Genomic DNA, 13,836 nt, shown 5'->3' with positions numbered 1-13,836 from the left:
ATGCCCTGTCTGCCCTCTGAAGTAAAAGATCTCACTGCACTATTTCACAAAGAACAGATTGCTCTCCCTGGTGCTCTTGGCCAATATTTATCCCTCATCTAACATCAAAATAAGTTTATTCCCTTATTTCTATCGGGAACTTGCTATGAGCAAATTAGCTGCAAAGCAACAGTGACCGCACTTCAAAAGTAATTGGTTGCAAAGTGTTTGGTGCATTCTGAGGATGAGAAAGGTGCTATGTAAATGCAAGTTTATTCATTTGTATCAAGCCCAATAAGCCTTTGTCTGTTGATTTGATTGAGCTCTGCACTACCAAAATCCCTCAATGTCTTCTCTCATTGCCTTTCAACTCACTTACATTCTTTGTTTCAATGGTCTCCCTGGCAACTTGCTCTCTTGGACACTTTAAAGATTTATCTCTTTTCCAAAGTCAATGCGATAATTTTGTCTTTGGGTGATATAAAATGGATTGATTCAGCTGCCTGTTTGCCTGATTCATACCTTTTCCCGATTATTTTTCTTTTTCATTTGAAGTCAACTGTAAACCTGGAGAGGGCAGCTGGATCAATTTATCTCCTGTTTCACAGCAAGTCCAATTTCCCCCTCAATTTTCATCAAACTTTGGATTTTGGAATCATACTGGTCCATTGCAGGAACTGTCAATGTGTCCTTGAAGGGAGCAGCAGTATAGGTGGACTGATTAGCAAGTTTGCAGACGACACTAAGATTGGTGGAGTAGCAGATAGTGAAGGGGACTGTCAGAGAATACAGCAGAATATAGATAGATTGGAGAGTTGGGCAGGGAAATGGCAGATGGAGTTCAATCAGGGCAAATGCGAGGTGATGCATTTTGGAAGATCCAATTCAAGAGTGAACTATACAGTAAATGGAAAAGTCCTGGGGAAAATTGATGTCCAGAGAGATTTGGGTGTTCAGGTCCACTGTTCCCTGAAGGTGGCAACGCAGGTAAATAGAGTGGTCAAGAAAGCATACGGCATGCTTTCCTTCATCGGACGGGGCATTGAGTACAAGAGTTGGCAGGTCATGTTACAGTTGTATAGGACTTTGGTTCGGCCACATTTGGAATACTGCGTACAGTTCTGGTTGCCACATTATCAAAAGGATGTGGATGCTTTGGAGAGGGTGCAGAGGAGGTTCACCAGGATGTTGCCTGGTATGGAGGGCGCTTGCTATGAGGAGAGGTTGAGTAGATTAGGATTATTTTCATTAGAAAGACGGAGGTTGAGGGGGGACCTGATTGAGGTGTACAAAATCATGAGAGGTATAGACAGGGTGGATAGCAAGAGGCTTTTTCCCAGAGTGGGGGTTTCAATTACTAGAGGACACGAGTTCAAAGTGAAAGGGGAAATGTTTAGGGGGGATATGCGTGGAAAGTTCTTTACGCAGAGGGTGGTGGGCACCTGGAACGCATTGCCAGCGGAGGTGGTAGATGCGGGCACGATGGAGTCTTTTAAGATGTATCTAGACAGATACATGAATGGGCAGGAAGAAAAGAGATACAGAACCTTAGAAAATAGGCGACATGTTTAGAGAGAGGATCTGGATCGGCGCAGGCTTGGAGGGCCGAAGGGCCTGTTCCTGTGCAGTAATTATCTTTGTTCTTATTGTTCTTGTTGACTGTGTTCAAATGTCATGGATTGAAATGCCCAAGCTTTGCTCTTGTGCTTTGTCATCTCGACCCCTCAGTGGGTTCAGGCGTCATAATGTGCCCTCCTGGCTATCCCAGTTGCACGGTTAACATCCAGAAAAATGTTAATAGGAGAGCCCTTCAATGTAGCTTGTTTGGGCTGAAGTGTGTTGCAGTGTGAATTGATTGTTGCATTTGATAATCTGGTCAGGCTGATCAGGTGGAATTTTTATCCTTTTAATATCATGAGGCACCTTGAAGACTTATTACTTGGAAATATTCATCCAACACTGATTATTGGCTCCATTGTGGTGCATAGCCTGAGGCACAGTTTCTTTTATCTGCTCCAGGCCATGTTAAGTGGGTGGCTGTTCAAATTTCTCTTGCTGTTGGATCACATATGGATACACTTACTAGGTAAACATTTTTTCCATTTACAGATTTTTTTTTTTAGGAACAATGTAGGTATTGAACATAGACATCTGTTCGACATATTCTTTCCTCTAACAAAAACTTACTCAATCTGCTTTGGTAAGAAAACAGGGTTCCTAAACCCCCAAAACCTGACTTATTGCCACAACAATTTCTTTTTGCTTTATAAATAAAAACTGAAGCCTTGCCACTTCAAAAAGTAGAACTGTATATCAACTGGGAGTAATTATCAATTTTGCACCATCCTCTCTCTCCTCGTGCTGGGATTTCACGAGTGCAATCTTCTCCAGTTTCTCATACAAGTGGTCACTCCCCATACAAGTCAGCCTAAAACGGTAAGTGCTGGCACTCTGAGGAGGATCAGAGTTGAGTATAATCCTGTTCGCATCTGATCACGTACTCGTGTTCCTTCCAGTACTAGTTGATAAATAATGATTAGGACTGGGAACCTGTTTGTTTCGCCCACTCTAACCTCAGAGGTTTGTGGTCAATTGTAACCCTTTCTGCTGCATTGGCTGGGTCTGGCTACATCAATAACGATTGAATTTGTGGGGGGAATGTTTCCATTTAGTCATTGAATTTAAGTGGGATTTTGGCTCCTTTTAGGGACTGGTTCTTCAATTTTATTTTCCTCTTTCTTTTGGATTGAGGCAAGGTAAGGCATTTTGCTTTTTCTCAAATTGGGGGTGGCACTTGGATATTGGCTTGTATGTGATTTGGAGGTGGCTCTGGCCATAAGTTACTACAAATGTTGCTCCGTTTCAGGCGAAGTACTTTCCTATAAATATTTCTTGCATTGTTTTCCTCCCCTCCCTCTACAGGTGCACTGTAGCAACGCTCCAGAGAAGCCATGTGTGCGTATGCCGATTAGAAAGGCCTCAGAACTGGGGGGAGAATTGCTGTGAGGTGCGCTACGTTATACTGATCCTGGTGCCACCCAAAATGGTAATAAATTAAATGTGCTATGTTACAGATGTACTTTGACTTGTCGCGGTAGAAATGGAGAGCAGGGATATCACTAAGGATAGATTCTTTTGCCGGTACTTGGTTTTATAAACCTCACCCACCTCACAGGTTTTCCTGCATGTAATCTGGACACAGCAGTTCATTGCAGTACTGAGGGAGTGCCGCACTGTCAGGTGTATGTTGTCTTTTGGCTGAAACATTTAAGGGTTCGTGTTGAAGATCCAACTCAGTATTCAAAGAAGTGTAGGGAGTTCTGGTGCCTTGCTTAATAATGTACCAATATCACTTAAAAAAAAAAAGTTAGCTAGTCATGTATTTCTTTTGCTGTTTGTGGGATAAACTTGCTTTGTGCAAAATGGCTGCCATAATTTTGCAGTCACTGTGCTTCAAAATTAATTTATTAGTTATGAAACAGCTTGGGATAAAGAAAGACTTGCATTTATATAGTGCCTTTCATGATCTCAGGACATCCTAAAGCGCTTTACAGCCAATGAGTTCCTTTTTGAAGTGTGATCGCTATTGCGATATAGGAAATGCAGAAGCCAATTTATGCACAGCAAGCTCCCACAAACAGCAGTGTGCTAATGGCGAACCTTTTTTTTTTTAGGGATGTTGATTGAGGGATAAATATTGGCCAGGACACAGAAGAATTCTCTGATTTTCTTCGAAATAATGCTGTGGGATCTTTTTATATCTGCCTTGGAGAGCAGACTAGGCCTCAGCTTAGTATCTCATCTGAAAGACTGGGAATCCAGAGGTGCTATATAAGTGCAAATTTTTTTTTCTAGCTCTTGCCAGCATGTTGTGGACCCAACACCAAGAAGTTGAGATGGACCTTGGGCAAACTATGAAATACGCTGTACACGATCTGTAAAGAGCTGGCTTGGAGTACTAGCAGGGATTGTGTCATGTGATAGAAATTCCCCCAGCCTGGAATATGGTGCTGGGCATGTGCATCTCTACTGATCCTAGTTACCTTAAACTAGTGCTTCTGGCTCCCATCACATGGGTCTCTCACAGCTTCTGACAAAATCAGAGATGATCCTGTCAAACTTGCTAAGGCTTGCCTTGGGCAGATCATGTTATTTCCTCTTTTAAACTATAGCATTTCCGCAACTGGCCTTGGATCTGGCTAGCCTTTTTTGGTTGCTTCTGGCTGGGAGAGATGTGAACATGAGGGAGCAGAACTGGTCCTGAACTAGAACATTGTAACAGCTGCTGTAGCCAATGTAAATGGTTTATACTTTCTTGCCTTGGTATCTGAAATTTTTTCTTTAATTAACCCTTCTTTCAAAAAAAAACCCTGTAAGTTGTCATTTAAAACCCAGCGCATGCAAAAAGACCAATACCTGGAAACTGTAGTACAGGTATAGGCATTAACTAGGCAAAATAAGATTTGGTGAGGCTGAATCCTTTTAATAGAGTAGCTCATCTATTCAAATGAAATAATGGCTGAGCATTACAGCAGGCATCAATTTTAGTTTAGTTTAGAGATACAGCACTGAAACAGGCCCTTCGGCCCACCGAGTCTGTGCCGACCATCAACCACCCATATATACTAATCCTACACTAATCCCATATTCCTACCACATCCCCACCTGTCCCTATATTTCCCTATCACCTACCTGTACTAGGGGCAATTTATAACGGCCAATTTACCTACCAACCTGCAAGTCTTTTGGCTTGTGGGAGGAAACCAGAGCACCCGGAGGAAACCCACGCAGACACAGGGAGAACTTGCAAACTCCACACAGGCAGTACCCAGAATTGAACCCAGGTTGCTGGAGCTGTGAGGCTGCGGTGCTAACCACTGTGCCGCCCCAAATTATGTTGTATTAAGTCATACAGCACAGCAGCAGGCCATTAGGCCCTCCGACTCCTTCCACATTTTTTTTCATACAACCAATCAACATATTCTTCTAACAACTCCATGGTCGTCTCATAATATGCAGTCAACATTGCATCTCAAAGACTCACTTTGGGTTAAAATCATGAGACTCTCAGTTGAGGCATTGCATTCATCACTGCAGTCAGTGGTCGCAGTAGAATCCATTTGTGCAATCACAGAATTTAACAGCACAGAAGGAAGCCATCATGCCTGTGCCAGCTCTTTGAAAAATGGTATGCAATTAATTCCACCCCCCTGCCCTTTCCCCACAACTCTGCAAATATTTCCTTTTTCCGAAAGCAACCAGATAGTGACTGCTTGATTTGAGGAAGAGCACATGCTGTTCGGACCCTTAAACCTGTTCAGTTAGATTGTGATTGATCTGTATGTCAACTTTATTTACTTGTCTTAGCTCCATCTTCAAGATGGGCATGATTGTGCTTGACCTCCCATCTGAAGATGCTACCATTTTTAACTATTGGTCCTTGCACTGGCTCAGTAAGTGCATCCAAATTGGGAATGAAAATCAGACACTTTCCTGGCTAGAACTAGCGACTGCCGATCCGCTACTTGAAGGAGCATCCTTGTGGATTGTGTTGAGCTCCTTGGGATGTGGAGCCATTCCCAGCTTTGTGAACACTAGGCCAAAATACTCTTAACAAATTCCTACCTCGCTTGTGTGTAGAGCCATTTCTTGCAGTCCGAGAAAAATACTGTGTAGGTGAGTTCTGTCTTCTGCTTGGTCGGTGCACGTATTCGAGTACTATCACTTGCATTCAAGACCTCTGCAACCCCTTCAATAACAGGTTGAATAGTGCACTGAAATAACCTCTACTACTGAAGATGTGCTGAAAGTTAGCCTCTTGTACAACTTGGGACCAGCACATCTTGTAATATGGTGACTCTCCTTGGTGCAATCTAGCTGATGATACCCGAATTTGAGGCGTAGCTTTAAGAAAACATGATCTGTTTACTTCAAATGCTCTTATCCGAGGTTACAGTACCTGGTCACTCATGCTCTTGTTTGCTTTATGCATATTGACCCAAAGGAATATATAGTTTGGATTCTTGGACTTGGGTATGATCTACTGAAGACAAGACCCAAGGTATCGAGTTATCTTCAAGCATTTCTTCCTTTTCCTCCGCTCTCTTCTGTAGAGGAAATGTTACCTTGCGATAAAGCTCATGGATAGGAATATCATGGCTTGCTAATATGCAGTTTGATTTGGCTGTACCTTCAAATGCTTAAAATTCATTGTAAAGAGCAGCTTGGCGGGTTAATGTGTGAACTGCTGAAAATCGGCCAAAGGGTTTGCATGTTTGAACTGTCAGCAGGCCAGATAGTTAACCAGGCTTTCCTTTCACAACCAGCTGATGGTCCTCAATTTTCGGGCCCTTGACAAAAAATGTGTTTCTCTTAATCTTCTCTTCGGCCTCCTTGTCTCGAGAGACAATGGGTAAGTGCCTGGAGGTGGTCAGTGGTTTGTGGAGCAGCGCCTGGAGTGGCTATAAAGGCCAATTCTAGAGTGACAGACTCTTCCACAGGCGCTGCGGATAAAATTAGTTGTTGGGGCTGTTACACAGTTGGCTCTCTCCTTACATTTCTGTCTTTCTTCCTGCCAACTGCTAAGTCTCTTCGACTCGCCACTCTTTAGCCCCGCCTTTATGGTTGCCCGCCAGCTGGCAACTGACTCCCATGACTTGTGATCAATGTCACAGGACTTCATGTCACGTTTGCAAACGTCTTTAAAGCGGAGACAAGGACGGCCGGTGGATCTGATACTAGTGGCGAGCTCGCTGCACAATGTATCCTTGGGGATCCTGCCATCTTCCATGCGGCTCACATGGCCAAGCCATCTCAGGCGCCGCTGGCTTAGTAGGCTGTATATGTTGGCTGTCTCGAGGACTTCTGTGTTGGAGATACGGTCCTGCCACCTGATGCCAAGGATTCTCTGGAGGCAGCGAAGATGGAATGAATTGAGACGCCACTCTTGGCTGACGTACGTTGTCCAGGCCTCGCTGCCGTAGAGCAAGGTACTGAGGACACAGGCTTGATACACTTGGACTTTTGTGTTCTGTGTCAGTGTGCCATTTTCCCCACACTCTTGGCCAGTCTGGACATAGCAGAGGAAGCCTTTCCCATGTGCTTGTTGAATTCTGCATCGAGAGACAGGTTACTGGTGATAGTTGAGCCCAGGGAGATGAACTCTTGAAGCACTTCCAGAGTGTGGTCGTCGATATTTATGGATGGGGCATTTCTGACGTTCTGTCCCATGATGTTCGTTATCTTGAGGCTGATGGTTAGGCCAAATTCGGTGCAGGCAGCCGCAATCCTGTTGATGAGTCTCTGCAGACACACTTCAGTGTGAGATGTTAATGCAGCATCATCAGCAAAGAGGAGTTCCCTGATGAGGACTTTCCGTACTTTGGTCTTCGCTCTTAGACGGGCAAGTTTGAAGAACCTGCCCCCTGATCTTGTGTAGAGGAAAATTCCTACTTCTGAAGACTTGAACGCATGTGAGAGCAGCAGGGAGAAGAAGATCCCAAACAGTGTAGGTGCGAGAACACAGTCCTGTTTCATGCCACTCAGGATAGGAAAGGGGTCTGATGAGGTGCCGCTATGCTGAATTGTGCCTTTCATATTGTCATGGAATGAGGAGATATTTAGTAGATTTGGTGGACATCCAATCTTTTCTAGTAGTCTGAAGAGACCACGTCTGCTGACGAGGTCAAAGGCTTTAGTGAGATCAATGAAAGCAACGTAGAGGAGCATCTGTTGTTCACGGCATTTCTCCTGTAGCTGGCGAAGGGAGAACAGCATGTCAATGGTGGATCTCTCTGCTCGAAAGCCACACTGTGCCTCAGGGTAGGCACGCTCAGCCAGCTTCTGGAGCCTGTTTAAAGCGACTCGCGCGAAGACTTTTCCCCACTATGCTGAGCAGGGAGATTCCACGGTAGTTGTTGGTCACCGCAGTCACCCTCGTTCTTATAGAGGGTGATGATATTGGCATCGCGCATGTCCTGTGGTACTGCTCCCTCATCCCAGCACAGGCAAAGCAGTTCGTAGACTGCTGAAAGTATAGCAGGCTTGGCACTCTTGATTATTTCAGGGGTAATGCTGTCCTTCCCAGGAGCTTTTCCACTGGCTAGAGAATCAATGGCATCACTGAGTTCCGATTTTGTTGGCTGTACGTCCAGCTCATCCATGACTGGCAGAGACTGGGCTACATTGAGGGCGGTCCCAGTGACAACATTCTCCCTGGAGTACAGTTCTAGGTAGTGTTCCACCCAGCGGTCCATTTGCTTGCGTTGGTCAGTGATTGTGTCCCCTGATTTAGATTTGAGGGGGGCGATCTTCTTGATGGTTGGCCCAAAAGCTCTCTTAATGCCATCATACATTCCTCTGATGTTTCCGGTGTCTGAGGCCAGCTGAATATGACTGCAGAGGTGTAGTCATTTGAGCAGCAGCTGGCTGTTCTTTGTGCAGTGCTTCTGGCTGCTTTAAGTGCTACGGATGTTAACTCGTTGGGGGCTTTCTTGTAATTCAGCAGCGCAATGCGCTTAGCGGCTATGACAGGTTCCAGCTCTTCAATGTGAGATTGAAACCAGTCAGCATTCCGCTGCACGCGTTTGCCATAGGTGGTCATTGCTGAGTCATAGATGGTGTCTCTGATGTGGGCCCACTTGGTCTCTGCATCCCCTGTGGGAGTGTTGTGAAGGGCTTTTTCAAGTGAATTTAGAAACTTACGTAACAGCTGTGGATGAGAAATCCTGCTAGTGTTGATGCGCGAGTGGCCCTTCTACTTGGAGTGATGCAGCTTCTTTGGTTTGAGGCTAACCTTGCTGCACACCAGGGAGTGGTCAGTGTTGCAGTCCGCACTGTGGAAACTGCGTGTGATTTGAATGCTGTTTACAGAGGCTCGCCTTGTGACGATGAGGTCCAGCTGGTGCCAACGACGTGATCTTGGGTGCCTCCAAGAACCCTGGTGACAGGGTTTAGTGAAAGAATGAGTTGGTGATGCAGAGGTTATGATAGGTACACAACTCAAGCTGCACAATATGTGGCTTTGCAACAAATGGTATTTTCACGTGCTGGAACTCCACTTTGAGAGAGATTGTGAATTGGATTTGTTGATAATTCGTGGATAATTGGAATCCCCAATTGTTTGAATTGCTATCCCTTGAAAATACGCTTGTTTGCTTGATGGAATTCTGTTCTGAGCCACTGAAGAAATGTGTCACCATCTCCAGAGCTGTATCCAGTAGATTCTGATTTGGGATCTGGTTGCACATTGTGGTGGTTAACTATGGTAAATATATGCCTAGGATGTTATGTTGATCTGAACAGAAGTGTTTTTTTTTTTTCTGACTCTCGACATTCTCTATCCTTTGGACAATCCCCAGCATGTGGTGATTTAGAATATGCTGGTGGCATATTCAATTTGAGTTTACCTGGCTTTGCTGTATTATGATGTTTTTCCCTGGACTTATTACTTGGCTTCAACATCTGCCTAATCTTCAACTCAAGTGCTCTGGCCAGATGTAAAAGTTTTTCATCTTCTCTAAGGCTCAGGATATGCAGCATTTTCAATGAGTATTCTTCTAAATCTCCATTTGGATTTCACCATCTGAATTTGTTGAACCGTATATTTGGCTGCTCATCAAATTAAGCATTCTCAAAAGGCATCTACAGATTCAAACTTTGTTCTTCAGATTGAAATATGATTTGTTTCATATTTTGAATTTTAGCCTGGAATGAAATGATCAACAATGGTTTTCTTAGCCTTATTATAGTTTACATCATTTTCGGTATCATGCAGCGTACAGCAATGTCACTTGCACATGTTTCTCTTAGTGCAAAAGAATACTGTTGGTGATATCAAAACATGTCAAGGCACACTCAAACTACAGAACCCATTTTTCTCATCTTGATGGGAATGAAGGCGGTTTGTTGTATTGGTTGAATGGGGATTTGGGAGGTCATATTACTAGTTGAACTGTTTTGTTACTCAGACTGATGCAGATATATGGGATACACTAGATGTATGGTTATTGTGAATGATGGGTCAATTGAAAACTTCAAGAATTGTATTCAATAGATTTTTGCTAGCTAAAGATTATCACTGGTCATGGAGCAAAGGAGGGTGAATGGAGTTGAGGTACAGATCAGCCATGATCTAACAAAATTGCAGAATAGGCTCAAGGGGCTGAATGGTCTACTCCTGTTGTGTTACAAGAGGTACAATTAATGCATAGAAAGCACTTACGATTTCCCCACACTGCAGTCACTAAGAAGAATTCTAATTAATTCTAGACTTGTTTCAGTCATGGATGTCCCTTGTAACTAGACCTTGTGATGTCGGTGAAGTGACTGTAATGCTAGATTCCTCAATGCCATGTTTACGTGGAAATCCCATGTTTAAAATCAAGCCTTCATTAACAAGAAGCCCTGTCTTTTTCCTTGCAGGAAAATAAATGCTAAATATAATCAGACTTCCTTCGATATTCCCCAGTGCGTTACATAACCTTCCTTTCACTTGTATTTTCTCATTTTCTTTCAGCATTGTGTTCAGTCATTGAAGTTTGGGAATGAGTTCTGCTAGGCCCAATATATGGAGATGAAAGGACTTGCAACATGCAGAAGAAATTGTAATTATTGTGTGTATTTTCCAATACAAAGGGTTGGGATTCCCTTCTGCAGTTGTGTATTCAAATTCCCTAACCACCTGTTCTTGAATCAAGCTGAGCTTTCTCCATGTGAAAGCTAATTATATATTTTATACTTATTCTCTTTTGATTTCCTTTGATTTAAAAAAAAAAAAATCTAACTTGGAAAAATTAGCATTGCCCAGGTATCCTATGGGCTGACTTTAACTCTGGGCACAAGTTGGGTGGGCAGGGGCAACGAGCAAGAGGAACCCTTGACCTTACCAGTGACAGCTGGGTTATTTCAACTCCTGAGCCTTATTTCAGTATTATTGACAAGCTGCCTACCAGATCCCATTGGCAGCCTGTCTACTTTTTCCATGCATATGCATGCTAAACAGTGGAAGCAGTCGAGTGATGGAACTATGCATTTCCACAGCCAACAGATCAGGCCAAAGCTTTGCAGCACTGCCACATCCAGTCACGTATGGTAGTAGATAATTAACTAATGGGAGGAGGGGACCTTCAGCGATGGCAGAACCCAGCACGTGATCGCAAAAGTGAAGTCTGATGCATTTGCAACCATCTTTGGCCAGAATTGTCAAGTGGAGGATCCTTTTTTCCCTCTTGCTGAGTTCACAATGTAATTTATGGCACAGAAGGATGCCATTTGGTCTATCAATTTCCCCACCCCCGGCCCCCACCACGGATACAAATCTTCAACCAATTTGATTCACCCCATATGATAAAAATGGCTGAGTGCACAGTACATGGCAATGACTACATGCTCTGACAACATCCTGACTGCAGTGCTGAAGAACTGTGCTCCAGCAATAGCTAAGCTGTTCGAGTATAGCTACAACACTGACATAGGAACAGGGGTAGGCCATTTGGCCCTTTGAGCCTGCTTCACCATTCTATTAAAATCATGGATGATCTGATTTGGGGTCTCAACTCCGCATTCCTGTCTGCACCACCTCTCATTCTTCTAAACTTCAATGGGTAAAGGCCCAACCTGTTCAACCACTCCTCATAAGTCCTTCATCCCAGGAATGAGTTGGGTGAACCTTCTCTGAACTGTCTCTCATGCAATAGTATCCTTTTTCAAACCAGGAGACTAAACTTCGGCAGCACCTCCCAAACCCGTGACCACCACCATGTAGAAAGACAAGGGCAGAAGGTGCACGGCATCACCTTCACATTCCCCTCCAAGTCCTACACCATCCTGCCATCTCTGTTCTTTCATCATCACTGGGTCAAAATCCTGGAACACTCTACCTAACAGCATTCATCATCACTTGGGATATTCAAGATGAAGGATCATCACCATCTTCTCCAGGGCAACTGGGAATGGACAATAAGATGCTGGCCTCGCTAATGAAATCTATCAAATTCTAATTCTTAATTTTGTTAGTTCTACTTAAAGCATCAATGTACCTCTTAAAGTGAAATTTCACTTCCTGAAGTCAGATTGCATTTCAAGACTCTACATACGAAGACTATTGAATCAGAGTGCTGCCCCAGATCTTTTGATGCCTCCCTTAATGTTCTGCTGGAGAAGATCAGGGCAGGTACTGGTTTCCAGCCCTTGCATGAGCACCTCCAAGACCAGCAAACAGCAGGCTTGGATAGAGGTAACTGACTGGATCAGTGTCAGCAGGATCGCTCTGAAGATCTGCTTCTGTTGACTAGTAATCTAGAAGCCTGGACTAGTAATCTCGACGATGAGAGTTCCAATCTTACTATAATCATTTTAAAGTTGACCCTCTTGCATGTTCCCTGTCTCTGGGGGATTTTTCCATCCTTGCAAGCAAAGATCATCTTGATGAAATCTTTTTCCCTGTACATTGGATAGTTGCGAACTGAAGTTCTGCCATTCCCTTTCTTTTTAACACTAGCCTGGTAGGTGCTTCCTGAAAGCTAGCAATTGTCCAGTTGGAAAGGGACCAGGGAATGCATATTTTTATATGGAATAGAGAATTAATTTTACTTTCCACGCACAAAACAAAGTACAGGAATCGTTTTGCAAACAAACATATCGGGAAGCACTGAATTTTTTTTTAAAAATTGTCCCGCTTTCCAGAACTCCTTATAGTCAGTTAATTTGAGTTGGGACCTGCAGCGAATACCTGTGGCTGGGGATTGCTCATTAGTTCAGTCCCAGGCTTGTCTATAGGTCCAAGGTTTGCTGAGGCCCACGCCTGTGAATCCATTTAAATTTCAGTGAAGTTTTCAACTTGTTTAATACTTCGTATCAGTAGAGTGACCAATCATCCAAGGCTTCTGGGTAACAGTTCTCACCGACCAATCCACTTGCTACAAAGGAATATGTACTCTTCCACATTGGTTGATTTAATGTCTATTATGTATCACAGCTTTAATGATGCAGTAATTTTTCTTCATGTTTGACTGCACACAGGAAAATATTTAAATGCCAACATTTTTGTTTTAAGGAAACAAATTTCAGCACCCTCCTATTGCTGTATCAAGCTGGAGTTAATGTCAGCATTTATTAATTGATGCTGGCAGTTCTGACCACTGCTCTAGTTTAAAAAAAACAAATGAGGGTCATTTTAACCTAACTTGGGTGGAAAAGGGTGCATTCAATTTGGCTGCCTGTTTTACACCCCATCTGATGTTTTGCTTTCCAATTTTTTCAATAGTGTGACAGTATCGAGTTTTTTCTATAGCAACAAGTTGCTTATTAGGCTTCTTTTAAAAATTTGTTTCTAACTAAGACCCATTGCATTTTATTAACTCGCCCTCTAGACTTGACTAATACAGGCTGGCTTCTCATCTCCCATCCTCTATAAACTTGAGTTCATCCAAAGCTTGTTGCCTGTATCCAAACACACATCAAGTCCCATTCATCTGTCAGCCCTGTGCTCGTTGATGTGCATTGGCTCCTGTTCTGGCAACAATTCAAAGAAGAGATGGTTTGGTATGTTCCCTTGAAGGGGAAAAGTAAGGCAAGCAAATCCAGAGCTCCCTGGATGACAAAAGAGGTAGAGATTAAGATGAAGAAGAAAAAGTGTGCTCATGACAGGTTGAATATAAAAGGTTCAGAGGGAAAGTGAAAAAAGCAAATGAGAGAAACAAAGAGAGAGCATGAAGAAAGACTGGCAGCTAGCATTAAAGGAAATCCCAGTGTTTTCTATAGACATATAAATAGTAAAATGGTGATAAAAGGAGGAGTGGGGCCGATTAGGGACCAGAAAGAGGATTTACACAAGGAGACAGAGGGCATAGCTGAGGT

General features: G+C 43.4%; 1 protein-coding gene across 8 annotated transcripts in view; it reads left to right on the top strand.

Moving 5' to 3' along the window:
• Window positions 1–13,836, top strand: part of slc4a11 (solute carrier family 4 member 11) — a 268,474-nt gene that overhangs the window by 166,490 nt on the left and 88,148 nt on the right. For all 8 annotated transcript variants that reach the window (XM_068028726.1, XM_068028720.1, XM_068028725.1 and 5 more), the window contains one exon: window positions 2,902–3,025. In XM_068028726.1, the coding sequence (XP_067884827.1) occupies window positions 2,902–3,025 (124 nt within the window). The remainder of the gene's footprint in view (window positions 1–2,901; window positions 3,026–13,836) is intronic.

The sequence above is a fragment of the Heterodontus francisci genome, chromosome 1 (genome assembly GCF_036365525.1).
Source record: "Heterodontus francisci isolate sHetFra1 chromosome 1, sHetFra1.hap1, whole genome shotgun sequence".
NCBI classification, from domain to species: domain Eukaryota; kingdom Metazoa; phylum Chordata; class Chondrichthyes; order Heterodontiformes; family Heterodontidae; genus Heterodontus; species Heterodontus francisci.
The sequence above is the reverse complement of the archived record's forward strand: the minus strand, read 5'-3'. Positions and strand labels throughout refer to the sequence as shown.